This window comes from Bos indicus, chromosome 7 (genome assembly GCF_029378745.1).
Source record: "Bos indicus isolate NIAB-ARS_2022 breed Sahiwal x Tharparkar chromosome 7, NIAB-ARS_B.indTharparkar_mat_pri_1.0, whole genome shotgun sequence".
NCBI classification, from domain to species: domain Eukaryota; kingdom Metazoa; phylum Chordata; class Mammalia; order Artiodactyla; family Bovidae; genus Bos; species Bos indicus.
Window position 1 is genome coordinate 22,505,588 of NC_091766.1, and position 15,139 is coordinate 22,520,726.

The 15,139-nt window shown below is 35.2% G+C and overlaps 1 protein-coding gene across 2 annotated transcripts in view; it reads left to right on the forward strand.

The window, feature by feature from the left end:
* Positions 1-15,139, forward strand: part of FNIP1 (folliculin interacting protein 1) — a 120,908-nt gene that overhangs the window by 53,193 nt on the left and 52,576 nt on the right. For both annotated transcript variants that reach the window (XM_070792044.1, XM_070792045.1), the window contains exons 3-6: positions 8,082-8,216; positions 11,773-11,873; positions 12,135-12,209; positions 13,106-13,197. In XM_070792044.1, the coding sequence (XP_070648145.1) occupies positions 8,082-8,216; positions 11,773-11,873; positions 12,135-12,209; positions 13,106-13,197 (403 nt within the window). The remainder of the gene's footprint in view (positions 1-8,081; positions 8,217-11,772; positions 11,874-12,134; positions 12,210-13,105; positions 13,198-15,139) is intronic.

A 15,139-nucleotide genomic window follows, 5' to 3' on the forward strand; every position in this document is an offset into this window, starting at 1 on the left:
CCTCTATGCAGGTCAGAAAGCACCAGTTAGAACTGGACATGGAACAACAGAGTGGTTCCAAATAGGTAAAGGAGTATGTCAAGGCTGTATATTGTCACCCTGCTTATTTAACTTATATGCAGAGTACATCATGAGAAACACTGCGCTGGAGGAAGCACAAGCTGGAATCAAGATTGCCAGGAGAAATATCAATAACCTCAGATATGCAGATGACACCACGCTTATGGCAGAAAATGAAGAACTAAAGAGTCTCTTGATGAAAGTGAAGGAGGAGAGTGAAAAAGTTGGCTTAAAGCTCAACTTTCAGAAAAGTAAGATCATGGCATCCGGTCCCATCACTTCATGGCAAATTGATGGGGAAACAGTGGAAACAGTGGCTGACTTTATTTTTCTGGGCTCCAAAATCACTGCAGATGGTGATTGCAGCCATGAAATTACAAGATGCTTACTCCTTGGAAGGAAAGTTATGATCAACCTAGATAGCATATTAAAAAGCAGAGACCTTACTTTGTCAACAAAGGTCTGTGTAGTCAAGGCTATGGTTTTTCCAGTGGTCACGTATGGATATGAGAATTGGACTATAGAGAAAGCTGAGCACCAAAGAATTGATGCTTTTGAACTGTGGTGTTGGAGAAGACTCTTGAGAGTCCCTTGGACTGCAAGGATATCCAACCAGGCCATCCTAAAGGAGATCAGTCCTGGGTGTTCACTGGAAGGACTGATGTTGAAGCTGAAACTCCAATACTTTGGCCACCTGATGCGAAGAGATGACTCATTTGAAAAGACCCTGATGTTGGGAAAGATTGAGGGCAGAAGGAGAAGGGGACAACAGAGGATGAGATGGTTGGATGGCATCACCGACTGAATGGACATGGGTGTGGGTGGACTCTGGGAGTTGGTGATGGACAGGGAGGCCTGGCGTGCTGCAGTTCATGGGGTTGCAAAGAGTTGGACACAACTAAGCGACTGAACTGAACTGAACTGAGATGCCTAAGAGTCAAAGCTGTAGATGGTCAAGCAGACAGTTGAAATCTAAGTCTAGCTGCAAATGTGATAAGCATGTCGTCTTTGTATTTAGAATGCTAATAGGTCAGCAGAACTTGTCTAAGACTTTTAAGGTTGACAGTGATTGATTAATTAATACTCTTTATTATTTCTTTAGCAAATATTTATTGAATTTTTTTGTGTGTTCTTGATGATGTTCCATTAAATTGAAGGATATGACCTCTTCTTTACTGTTTCTCTTGATTAATGCTACTCGTTGTGTTACTGTAGCATTCTTCCTTTCTGTTTTAAACATCATTATGAATCTTCTTTTCATGCTGTTTCTTGAACCCTTCCTGCCCACCTTTTCTGAGATGATGCTTCATTAGTCTCATTAGTCTTCTATCTCCTTCTTCTCTTTTGGTTAGCTCTTTTTTCTTTCCCTGCAAGTCTTCACAAAGTCTCATTACCCAACGCCAAATATATGATTATCCTTTTACTTTCTTGTATATATGTCCTGTCCTTTTCTGTCTCTGTCTCTCTTTTTTTTTTTTTTGATTCTTCTCAGTGTGTCTTTGTGTCTCTTAGTTTCTCTGCCTCACTGTCTCTCGGGCTCTCCTCAGTGTCTCATCTGTCTCTCCTTTGTCTCTCTTCAGTATCTCTTCTTGGCCTTATCTCTGAGTCTCTATGTTTCTCAGTCTGTCTACTGGCTCTAATCTCATACTGTGCATTCATTCTTCTGAAATTTTCTTATATGCCTGCTTCTTCTTTTTGAACTTTGGTCTAGGCTCATCAGTGACTAGAAATCAAACAGCCTTGAGTGCTTGCAGTCTCATTTGTTTTATATATCCTCATCTTATGTGCTGTCATCCTAGATGAAGATCTGCCCTTTTTCGGGTTTATTTTATCACCATTTTATGAATCCTTTCTGATTGCTCCAGGTATACATCTTTTCTCCTACATCAGAATTCTCTTGGTCCTTTGTTTATATTGATAGCCTTTCATAGACTTCTGTGTCATAGCTGTATTTGTTTTTAAATCACAAACAAAAAAAAGTAAAAAATTTGTCTGTTATTCACCTTTGCTTCCTAAACTGCACCCTGCCTCACATGTGTTAATTATTCAGTACATATTTTTGATCAGCTTTAATCATAAGTAGAGTTTAGTTCAGTCGCTCAGTCGTGTCTGACTCTTTGCGAATTGCAGCACGCCAGGCCTCCCTATCCATCACCAACTCCCCGAGTTGACTCGAACTCAGGTGCATCGAGTTGGTGATGCCATCCAGCCATCTCATCCTCTGTCGTCCCCTTCTCCTCCTGCCTCCAGTCCCTCCCAGCATCAGAGTCTTTTCCAATGAGTTAACTCTTCTCTTGAGGTGGCCAAAGTACTGGAGTTTCATCTTCAACATGTCTTTCCAATGAACACCCAGGACTGATCTCCTTTAGGATGGAGTGGTTGGATCTCCTCGCAGTCCAAGGGACTCCCAAGAGTCTTCTCCAACATCACAGTTCAAAAGCATCAATTCTTTGGCACTCGGCTTTTTTCACAGTCCAACTCTCACATCCATACATGACCACAGGAAAAACCATAGCCTTGACTAGATGGACCTTTGATGACAAAGTAATATCTCTGCTTTTTAATATGCTATCTAGGTTGGTCATAACTCTCCTTCCAGGGAGTAAATGTCTTTTAATTTCTTTTAATGGCCGAAGTCACCATCTGCAGTGATTTTGGAGCCCCCCAAAATAAAGTCTGACACTGTTTCCACTGTTTCCCCATCTATTTCCTATGAAGTGATGGACCAGATGCCATGATCTTTGTTTTCTGAATGTTGAGCTTTAAGCCAACATTCCTCCCAGGAATCTTGATTCCAGCTTGTGCTTCTTCCAGCCCAGTGTTTCTCATGATGTACTCTGCATAGAAGTTAAATAAGCAGGGTGACAATATACAGCCTTGATGAACTCCTTCTCCTATTTGGAACCAGTCTGTTGTTCCATGTCCAGTTCTAACTGTTGCTTCCTGACCTGCATGTAGGTTATAAGTTAGGAAGTTTATTATCAAAATCCTATAAATACTTTCATGAAGATTTTATATATTCCTTTTGAACACCAGAGAGCATGTTTTTCCCCCCCCCGCCCCCCAGATTGTGAGCTGTTGGAATCATTAAGTATTTTTTTTTCATCTACTGGGAAAAAAAGCTTTAAATTATGAGTTCTGTATAGGCAAAGAGTGTGATGTAAATGATAATTTTGAACTTTCTACACGATATCTGGGTCTGTGCATAATGATGTGATAGTTTGGGCATCAGCAGCTTCCTGATTGTCTTAAAATGCTGAAATAAAATTTTATTAATGTATAACTTTCTCAGAACATTTTTTCATTCCAGCTCTGTTATATTCTGTGACAAATGAGTCAGATATTCAGTGGATTTAATCCAGAGAGTTCACGTGTTTGTAAAAGTCTATTTTTATTTTTTTACATTTGATCCTCAGACCTTATTCATCATCTAGTTGAAGTGTGAAGTGGTTTCTTTGAACACTGATATAGGCAGATGGATCAAGTGTGAGTTGATCATATGCTACTATCTTTATCCTGGACATTGTTTTTATGGTAATAATCTAATGCTTTTTTATGTACTGCCAGTGAAGTTGCATTAACTCATGTTTCAGCCTTCACATTCGCAGGCTCACGTATCTTTGGAAAGGTGAATATAAATTTTAATATGTCAGAGTTTTGCACACTGAAACTGTACAAGTGCCAATAGTTGAATCGTGATTGTGATTCCAGATTTAGAACATAGGATTTGGTTAGGTTATTGAATCTTCTTCAGTGTTGATATACAGAAATCAGTGAACTCAGTATATGCAGATAACTTCCAATTGTAAGTATGAAGGAATCTAAGCTTCATTTAAAACAGCAATTTTTGAAAGTGCCTTTGCATAAAGTTAACAAAATCTTTATGTTTAAAACTTTAAATCTCCTGAAGTACATAAAAGCTTGAACAAATAAAAAGGCAAAATATGTTTCTGGGTAATGTACTTTTGGTTATAACGCTCTCTGTTCTAAGTTGCTTTTTAAAAAATGTATCTCAATAAAAATGCCAACCTTAACTATTAATATTATTGGCGGGTGGTCATATCTGGAACTAGACAGCAGATTCTAAAGTTCAAAGGGAAAAAAATAGCAATAATAAGTTGGAAAACTGAAAAAGAAGAGTTGTAAGGTTGAGTTAATAATTAAAACAATATTTTATTGGAGCATAAATAGACCAACAGACTAATGGAAATAAAAGATCAGATAGATTAAATCCATGTAGGAATTTAATATACGATAAAGGCATCCTTGAATCAGTAGGGTAAAGATTAATAAATGGTATTGAGATAATTAGCCAGATACAAGAGAAATCAACTTAGATTCATGTCTCAAGTGTATCAAACATTTAAATGTAAAAAATAAAACAAACATTACCAAAGAAAACATGAGTTCCTATGTATCTTTGGAGTGGAAAACACCTTTTAGCTATTATTCAAAATGCAGAAGCCATAAGTAAAAGGCTTATAAATTTGACAACCTGATAGAAAAGGAAGTAACTTGGATGATGAACAAAACAGAGTAAAGGCAAACAAGTGAAAAAGGAAAAAACTTACCATAAGGAAAATTAAAAGACACATGATATCCTGGGAAAACACTTTTATGGGATATAAGACCAGCTGGTAATGTTTTTATATAAAGAATTCCTATCAATCAAGACAGGAGAACTGCTCAGTAGAAAACTGGGTGAAGGATGAGAGCAGGGAGTTCACATACAGATGGCATCACACGTTCAATAAGATTCTTCCTCTTTTTCACAAGGAAATGAAAATAAAAACTGTTTTGTGATTTTAGTTCTTTTCTTTTAGATTGGGAAAAACCCAATTATTTAGTGGCAGTATTTTGCTGTTGAAGTGAGTGAAATGATATCCATGGAGGATAATCTGGCAGTATCTACCAAAATTTTATGTATTTATGTTTTGACCCAGCAGTTCCATTGGCAATGTCATTAACAGATGACTGGTTAAATAAGCTGTAGTATATTTCCACACTGGAATACTATGCAGCTGTATTTAAAACAGAAAGAATGAGGAAGCATTTCTAAAGATAGATGAAATGATTCTCTATGATATTAGTGGAAAATAAAGCAAGGGCGGAACTGAATCACTTTTTCTGAAAGAGAAGAGGAAAAAGAATACGCTTATATTTGAAAAAAGAATACTGGAAGGACAATAGTAAACCAATAAAAATGATTTTACTTACTGGCAGTGTATGAAGTGGGGAAAAGAGTAGTTAAAGACAGAGTGGGACCTAGATTTCTTTGTGTCAATGAAAATTTAGTTAATAGTCAAGAAGAAATAAAGAGAATTTTATTTGAGCCAAGTTGGGGATTTTAACCTGGGAGACAGATTTTCAAAAATTTTGAGAATTGTTCCACTGGTCAGCTCTTAAACATTTTTGAGATAATCATGTATCATATTGGCAAGTTAAAATTATAAACTTTATCAGAGATTTTTGTAGAGTCAGGTATGAATGCATAGAATGAGCCTTTAGTCAGTGTGATCCCCTGTACAAGATGAGAAAGAAATAATAATCTTAAAAATTACAGTGCTGGCATCAGAAGAAAGGGACTATTTTTCAAAGGTTGATTGCATCCTCCTACCTTGAGGGAATCTGGTTAATGTATAACGCAGATACACATTGAACGTTGGGAAAGGTATATTGTATGTAAATTCTGACTTAGTTTCATTATCCTGTTGTAGAGAAGATAAGATATTGTGCATAGATATATACGTAAAAGCTCGCTCTCTCTCACACACACACCTTTCTCCCATCAACTTCCTAGCTATACAGTATCTTTTCTCTTTCCCATTCTGAAGTTATAACTTTTTTGAAACTAAACAGCAGCAACTTCATTGTAAGATGGTCTAGTGAGGGGACATGGCACAGTAGACATTAACCTTCTAGCATCAGTAGACATTAACCTTAGTCTTGGAATTCGTGTACGTTTGTCCCTTTCTTGGCTCTAGCAAATTGCTTTTTGATTAAGAGACTGGACATACATAGTTACCTCAGCTTGGAATGTCTTTCTTGACCTCTCATTCTTCTTTCACTTTAACTCCAATGCTTTTTTGTAGTCCCAGTTTAAATGTCACTTCCTTGATTTGCCTAGATTAACTTAAGTTCTTTCTTGGAAAGTTTATATAAACATTGTTGCTCTTTAACAGCTTCATCTGTAAAATGGGATTAGTATTAGTACCTACTTCATAGAATTGTGAGGAATAAAAGAGTAGATACATGTAAAACAGAATAATACCTGATCAAATACTAGGTGCTATATGAGTTAGCATTTGCTATCATTATTATTACTTTTATTAGACATATTTGAAATATATATTTAATTATACTAAGTTGTCTAGCTGTTTGTTAAATGTCTCTTTCGTCTGTTAGATTTTTAGTTCTACAAGGAAAAGAACTGTTTTATTCACTTCTTTTGTCTAGTACTGGTACACATAGTACTCTACTACTATTGTATGTGTGCTAAGTCACTTTCAGTGGCGTCTGACTCTGCGACCTCATGGACTGTAGCCCACTAGGCTCCTCTGTCCATGGGACTCTCCAGGCAAGAATACTGGAGTGGGTTGCCATTTCCTCCTCCAGGGCATCTTCCTGATGCAGGGATCAAACCCACATATCTTATGTCTCTTGCCTTGGTAGGTGGGTTCTTTACCTCTAGTGTCAACTTGGGAAGCCCCCAAAAGTGAAAGTGTTAGTCACTCAGACTGTCCATGGGATTCTCTAGGCAAGAATATTGGAGTGGGTTGCCATTCCCTTCTCTAAGGGATCTTCCTGACCCAGGGATTGAACTCAGGTTTCCTGCATTGCAGGCAGATTCTTTACCTTCTGAGCCACCGGTTTTGTTGACTGATAAATGGTGGTTTGCAATAGTAGATAAGTTAGGCCAGCTGGGTTTGAAGAATAAACAATTGGTAACTGTGATTAATATTTCAGTTCTTTTAGGAGTATCAAGGACCTTGGTAGATTGCAACTTTGGTAGTTATGAGTACTGAAAGCTCTAGAACCTATTGTGGAGGGATAGGAAAATAAAATGAATAAAGCAAAAAATTGAAATACATTCTTTTTCCATACTAGACAGTACAACCTTATGGTCCTAACCTCAGCTCTGACTGAAAATATAACTGTCCAATACGTGGATACATTCTTATTTCAAAAGTTTAGACTTACATATATATGTGTGTGCTCAGTCACTAAGTCATGTTTGTCTCTTTGCGACCCCATGGACTATAGCCCTCAGGCATCTCTGTCCATCGGGTTTCCAAGGCAAGAACACTGGAGTGAGTTAACCAATTCCTTTTCTAGGAGATCTTCCTGACCCAGGGATCAAACCCATGTTTCCTGCATTGGCAGGCAGGTTCTTTACCACTGAACCACCAGAGAAGCCCACATATATATGTACATACGTTAAAATATGTCTCCTTTGCATTTCTCTAACGATTCCTACATCTTCCAAATTTGTTTCCTTAAAAATATGTTACTTACATTAGCTTATAATGGATATATTGTTATATTTAAATAAACTTATAAATATTTAAATTTTCTCTTTTTACTTCCAATATGGGACAATACTGGTAAATATATTGTCACATAAACAAAAATGCCTTTGGGATTCTAAACAGTTTTTAAGAGCATGAAGAGGTTTTTGAGATCAAATAGTTTGAAAACTGCTGCAGTATATAATTAAGTCCCTAGCAATGAGCATTGTGTAGACCATTATAATATAGAAAAGTTCTCCTGGTTTAATAATTTTTATGAGAAAAATACAGTAAAAAAAAAAAAAACAAACTCCACAAATATTATCATAGTTATGAGACAAAGAATAGAAAACTGTTATGGAGAAAATACAGTAAAATGCAATTAACCATAATGTTATAGTTATATTATTTTACATTGTTTCATCCTTGGTTTTTCCAAAAATTTTTATGCTGTAATTTAAATATGGTGGAACGTATGTTAAAATACAAATGGGAATAATGTTTCCATTTCAGAAGCTCTGTAGCGACGCTCAAGTTAAAGTCTTTGGGAAATGCTGCCAGCTGAAACCTGGAGGAGACAGTTCTTCCTCTCTAGACAGTTCCATGACTTCATCTTCAGATGTGAAAGACCAGTGTCCTAAGTATCAGGTAAGATCGCTGATGCCGTTTATTTATTTATTCACAAATGTTTTTGAGTACCTACAGTGTGTTGTGTATCATCCTTGGGACTGAGGATATAACTGGGACTAGTCCTTACCCTTCTGGAGCTTGTAGTATAGCTGGAGAGACAGATAATTAAATAAATAAGTTTATGAACTTTGATAGGATAGGGGAAGTATAGAGAGCTTCAGGCACATGTAGCTAGGGGTATTTTCTCCTCTTTATTTCCCATTTCATATTTTTTAGACCATCAGAATCATTTCTTACTTTATGTACTTTTAAATTACTGAAATATTAGGGTAAATATAAAATAATAGAGTTCAGCTTTGGTATGAAATATGTTTTCATTTTTGAAAATTAATGTGGCTCTTCTTTTAAAATACAGAATTAACCAGCCAGTTGACTACATAGGAACTTCTCTATAAACTTATGATTTAGCGACTAAACAACAAGTTGTTTTATTTCACATAAGATCAAACTAAGCAAATGTTATCTAATGTGAATTTATTTGTGTCATTCAGGCTTGCATGAATGAAGCATAGGTATATTTAGCAGTACTAAAATAGAATCCTGGATTTTTAAATTGTTTAGGTAATTGTGTCTAGATAGAAACTAACCCTTATACGACATCACCATAATGGTATATGTGAAAGAGATTTGAGTCATAAAAATCCAGATATTATGAGGTACTACATCGTTCTCTCTGCTCTTCTCTGTTCCTCTTCCATCTTAGGTATGACACCCTAACAAGTTCTTAATAGTGCTGTGCTATGTAGGATCATCATACTTATGCCAGTTTGCAAGTTTTCTCATTTGATCAATTGTAGAAACTTTCCTTTCTTTGTAATGTTATGCAGTTAAATATGAGTATTAGCAAATGGATCCAGATGGTAGAAACTCTGAAGCAGTGTGTGATTGTAATTCTCATTTTGCATACAAAATTCCTAAAGTTTTTTAAGTGCCGATTCCCAGGTCATATGTCCAGATGTTCTGACAGTAGGTTCATGGTCTTGGAAATCTGCTTTTTTTTTTTTTTTAGCAAGAAGGCATTGAATTATTATAATATATAGTTCACTACACTTGATAAAATGTTATTTCAGGTAAGTAGAACGTTATCTTTGATTTACAGGGTATTACAGATTATTGCATTCAGCAGTGAGTACTTAACAAAGAATTGACCTTTCAAATAAAAAAATCTTTCTAAAAAAAATTAAAGAAAATAACATTCTCTTAATTATGACCTTAATTATAGATTATGTCACATTAAAATATATAGCACATCAGTGACAGTCATGATAACTATTTGATATGTATTAGAACAGGTAGAGAGAACCTTTGATAGCAAGCTATTGATACCTGGTTTTATAAAGTTTAGGTACCAGTTTATTTTTACTGAATTTTGCCTCCTGAGGATTCTTTTCTACTTTTGTATTAAAATGTATAAATGCTTTGATATTTAAATTTGTGTAGCTTGCTTAATATAAGAAATACTATTTTTAGTCAAAATAAAATGGGTTAGATGCGTTGTAACAGAAATGAGCTTGTAGGAGAAAATTCTCATTTCTGTCATTATCCAGAAGCAATTTAGGTTGCCAAGAAAGATTGGCATTGTTGATCTTAAAAGAAAAACAAACCACTTCATCATTTAAAAAATTATTCTGCTCTTTCTAAACTGTTCTTAATTCCCAAACTTCTGTGCCTGGAAAAAAAAATTTTGTCTTAACCAAATCCCAAGGATAGATGAGTTGCTTCTTTTAGTAACCTAGGTATATCAAAAGTGACTTTTTTTCCTTAAATAACTTTGTGCCTTTATTAAAACAAAATTAAGACTACAGCACTAAGAAAAAATGTCAATGAATGTATAGAAACAAATATAAAAAACAATATGTATAATGAAATGGATTGCTATTGGAAGATGCTGTTAAGAAAGATGACAGAATGTAAATATACAGGTTTTTGAACCCAAGGCAGGTAGTAAACAAGCAAAAGAGTAAAAGAGAATCACATTATATTTATTCCCTGGCTTCCACTTGTAAAATCGGGGTCCTCATCACTTTATTGTTATCTTCAGAAGAATATTTTAATTATTTTTAAAAACTCCTCTAATTTTTTGTTTCCTGTGGTAGAATAGCTTAGTGAAATTTGGACGTGATCCTTATTTGCTATCTTAGTTATAGATCCTCTTCCTTATCATTTGTTTTATTATATAATTGTATTGGTTAGTAATGGCATTGGGTCATCCTGTGAAACAGTGATTTTCTACATATGGCAAGTCTGGAGAGAGGCCATCTAGGGATGATAATGTATGGGCTTCAGGATGGCCTCAGAGACTGAGGCTTGCTTATCTCTCTACTTAGAGCTAACAGGTACATACTTGTTGGCTTGTGGTCCTCTTACAGCATCTCTGTCTACAGTGATTTCTACTTATATTCCATTGACCAGGACTGTGTTGGATACATATAAATGGCTAGTTCTGAAAGCTACCACTATAACCATTGGTTTAACTCTTTGAATATAGAGATCAACTCTAAACCTATCTCTAAGGGAGGCTCTGAAATGCAGTTTTTTTCACTAGGGCACATTGGTTCCCTGAAACAAATTGGACTTCAGAAAATAAGAAATAAGATATTTGGTGGGTTGGTGGGTAACTAGTAGTATTTGCTGTAGTATCTAAATAGTAACCAATGACTGAGTCAGTTTTTAGATTTTTTTGACTCCTATGAGGACAATTAAAGAATAATTGAAAAATAATTTTTAAAACAGAATTCTTTATAAACAAGACATTCTGATGTTTAACATAAGTATTTTTTAAAGAATGCAGAATATGTCCAAATTACCCTTTTTGCAGTTGCTTGTTTTTGCATGGTAGGAATGATAAAATCTGTTCTGCATGTTCATTGAATTCTACTTCTTTTTATCTGTCCTGGAGAAACATTGCATATGCATCAGTTCAGTTCAGTCGCTCAGTCGTGTCCGACTCTATATGGTTAAGAATATTTACTTGAGCACTATTTGTAGTAGCAGAAAACAGAAAGTGACTTAAATACCTGTCAGTATGTCAGTAAGGGGAACTGGCTTATAAACTAGTATTTTCATATAGCAGAACACTATGCACCTCTTAAAAAGACTCTGTATGTAACAGTATGCTTAGATCTGTAAGACAGTGTAAAATGAAGAAAATCAAGCTGCAGAGCAGTTTATTCAATGTCAAATAACTTAAAACATTGTGTAGAATAACTGCAGTGAGAGCTGTGGAACTGTGTGTGTGTGCTCAGTTGTGTCCAACTCTTTGCGACCATATGGACTGTAGCTGACAGGCTTCTCTGCCCTGCGTATTTTCCAGGCAAGAATACTGGAGTAGGTTGGCATTTTCCTCTCCAGGTATCTTCCTAACCCAGGGACTGAACCGGGGTCTCCTGTGTCTCCTGCAGTACAGGCAGATCCTTTTCCACTGAGCCATCAGGGAGAAATTTTTAATAAAAATTAGCATTTGAAATAGGTTTTAAGTTCAATGATTTTGTTAATGTTTATGCTTATTGTTTAGGGTTCTCGGTGCTCTTCTGATGCCAATATGCTTGGAGAGATGATGTTTGGCTCAGTAGCAATGAGCTACAAAGGATCCACCTTAAAAATTCATCAGATTCGGTGAGGGATTTTCTGATTTTTCTTAATGAATCCATTTTAAAATACTCGGTTTTTCTTAAAGATGGGAGAATTTCTTATAGCCTCCACTCAGAGCTTGCCAGATACTCAGTTTATGATGTTTTATGGGTTTAATGCTACTTCATGTCTGTTATAACTATGCTATAACATCTCTGTAACTTAAACATTTTTATTTATAATAAATTGAAAAGATCCTTGTGTTTCAGTTTTGATTTCTGTCTATCCCTCTCTTTTTCTTCATAGTTCCCCTCCACAGCTCATGCTCAGCAAAGTTTTTACTGCACGGACTGGCAGCAGCATCTGTGGAAGTCTCAATACGTAAGTAGTTATGGGTGGAAGGAGAAGAGAATTGTTTAAGATCTGCAAAGTATGAAAGCTAATAAGCTGCTTTTAGGACTACAGCGTAAATTCAGATTTTTTTCTATCCCTTAAGTTTGAAAGTTAATGGAAGCCAGATTTTACCTCCTAGCTCTGTTGAAATATACCATGATTTGATACAATTACATATTGCAGAATGATTACTACCATAGCCTTAGCTAACACTGCCATCGTCACATAATTACCATTTCTTTTTTTTGTGGTGAGAATTTTTTAAGATTTACTCTGTTAGCAACTTTCCAGTATTGATAATGCAGTATTATTAGTTAGTAGTACACTGACACACAGAACTTGTTAATTTTATAACTGAAAGTTTGTACCCTTTGACCATTATGTTCCCTTTTCCACTCCTCCCAGTCCTTGGTAACCATCACTTTGCTCTCTGTGTTTGGATTTTTATTTTTAAATTAAAATAAGTTTTAAAAGTTTGTATTTATTTTAATTTTTTGGTTGTGCCTCATAGCTCCCTGTATGTTAGCTCCACATTCTGAAGCCTGTTGCAAACGGCAGGCTTCCCTCTTTTTTTCATGACTGAATACTAGTCCAGTGTCTATACACACACACACAAACATGACCATCTTTTTTATCCATTCATCTGTTGACAAACACTTGGGTATAACTGTATTCCAATAAAATTTACTTTACAGAAACAGGCAGCAGGCTTAATTTAACCCTCAGGCTGTACCCAACCCCTGATTTAGATGACTAGTTTATAGTACTGATAGGGAAACTTAAATATAATGTTTTACACTTAAAATTTTATTGAAGTATACAAAGAATTGCCATTAAGAGCATAAAATAGATTTGGTATTCATTTTTTTCCTCCTTCCCCTTAGGCTTCAAGACAGTCTTGAATTCATTAATCAGGACAACAGTACATTAAAGGCCGATAATAATACAGTCATTAATGGACTACTTGGAAATATAGGTAAAATGGTTTTGTATGTTTTAAAAATGTTCTTACCAATGTAGATCTGTTAAAATTTCACCAAAGGATTTCAAATACTAGAAGTGGAAAAGGGATTTAAATTGCAAGTATTTATAATATTTGTATTATTTGAAAAATATAATTTTCTTATATTTGAACTTAGTGTTTATTTTGTATCTGAAAAAAGGGAACTGCTGAAGAAATATCTGATTTGTTTTTTGTTTTTAATTTCGATGCGTCTTTGAAAAGTGCTTTTGTTGGGGTAAAAAGCCCTTACTAGTTCTCTTGAATAGTTCAGCTGAGGGAGACAGGGATTATACTTTCTCCCTTTCCTTTTCCACAACCATATTAAAGTAATTTTGTTTACTTGTTTTTGTAAACTGGTGCTTGTTTTTGTGACTTGTAATTCACAAATTCACTTGAATATCTGTAAGCAGATATTCAAAATTTGATGTTTTTCTTAAGAGATTTATTATAATAGTAGCTCATTTGGTAATTTGTTAGTTTGGTTAGTTTGTTTTGATTATTTGAAAGTGAAAGTCTCTGAGTCGTGTCTGACTCTACCACCCTGTGGACTGTAGCCTGCCAGGCTCCTCTGTCCATGGGACTCATCAGGCAAGGATACTGGACTGGGTTGCCATGTCCTCCTCCAGGGGATCTTCCCAACCCAGGGGTCAAACCAGGGTCTCCTGCATTGCAGGCGGATTCTTTACCAACTGAGCTACTGGGGAAGCCATTTGTTATTTAAGTTCAGCATTTTAAAGTGACAAACTATTTCTAAAATATCTGGTCCTTTGTTGTATCTTAAGAAGATCAGCTAAATTACTTCTGACCATATTTCCAGTGCATACAGAACTGAAGTGTGTCAGAGTAGACAGCAGTTAGCATAGGATAAATATTTTCCTCATTCCCTGTTGAGTAAAAACTTTTATTTGTAATTTCAATCAATAGATATCAGTTATACATATTAGTTGAAAAGTTTTTTTCCTCCCAACTCTAACATTATAGCATTATATATTTTTAATAATTCATGTTCATTCAAATAGCAACCATTTATTAACTACCTACTGTGGGCTAGTTACAATGTCTGGCATGTGATTTAGAAAGCATGCATTTTATAGAAAAATAGAAGTTCTACTTTTGCTTAACTCGATTATTTCATTCATTTTAATAAAGTAAAAATATGACAAGTGTTTTTTTAATAATTTGACAGTTTTCAAAGTTAAAGGGGCTTATTAAAAGCTGTTTAATAATAAAAATCCATTATCATGTATAAAGGTAAAGTAGTACACCATAGATGCTAGATATACTTAGCTTTTCTGTTTTAATATGGAATACAAAAATAATACATTTAACAAAGCATAGACTTTTTCATGAACAGCTTTTTCTTGTACATTCTTAATTGTGAATCAAGGATATTTGAATATCATTTCTTATTTTCTTTAAATTTTCAATTAATCAACGAATACTTATCAAGCACTTATTAAATGCCAGGCACCTCTGCTAGGCCATGAGAAACCAGTGGTGAACACAGTTCCTGCCTCAGTGGATTTATAGTTAATTTACTGTGATACAGTATTCAATTATAGTATACTATAGTTAATTCTTGGGTGAGACTAAGAGCATGATGTGTTAGAAATGAGCAGGAACACCGTGTTCAGTTTTAGAGAGTCAGAAAAGGCTTTCTTAAAGCCTTAAGCTTGAGCTTAAACTTGAAGAATTTGCCTGACAGTTGGGACAAGAAATGTCCCAGGAAAAAGCAATAGCATGTTCATAGATCTAAGTGCAACAGATACAATGAGTGTAGAAAGAATGTGAATAAATCAATGTGGGTGGAGCACAGTGTGAATATGAGTTAAAGGAAGTGAAAAGAAGTAAAGAAATGAGCAAGAGTCAGATCATGATGGAGACTATGGGCCGCCACACTGAGAAGTTTCAAGTT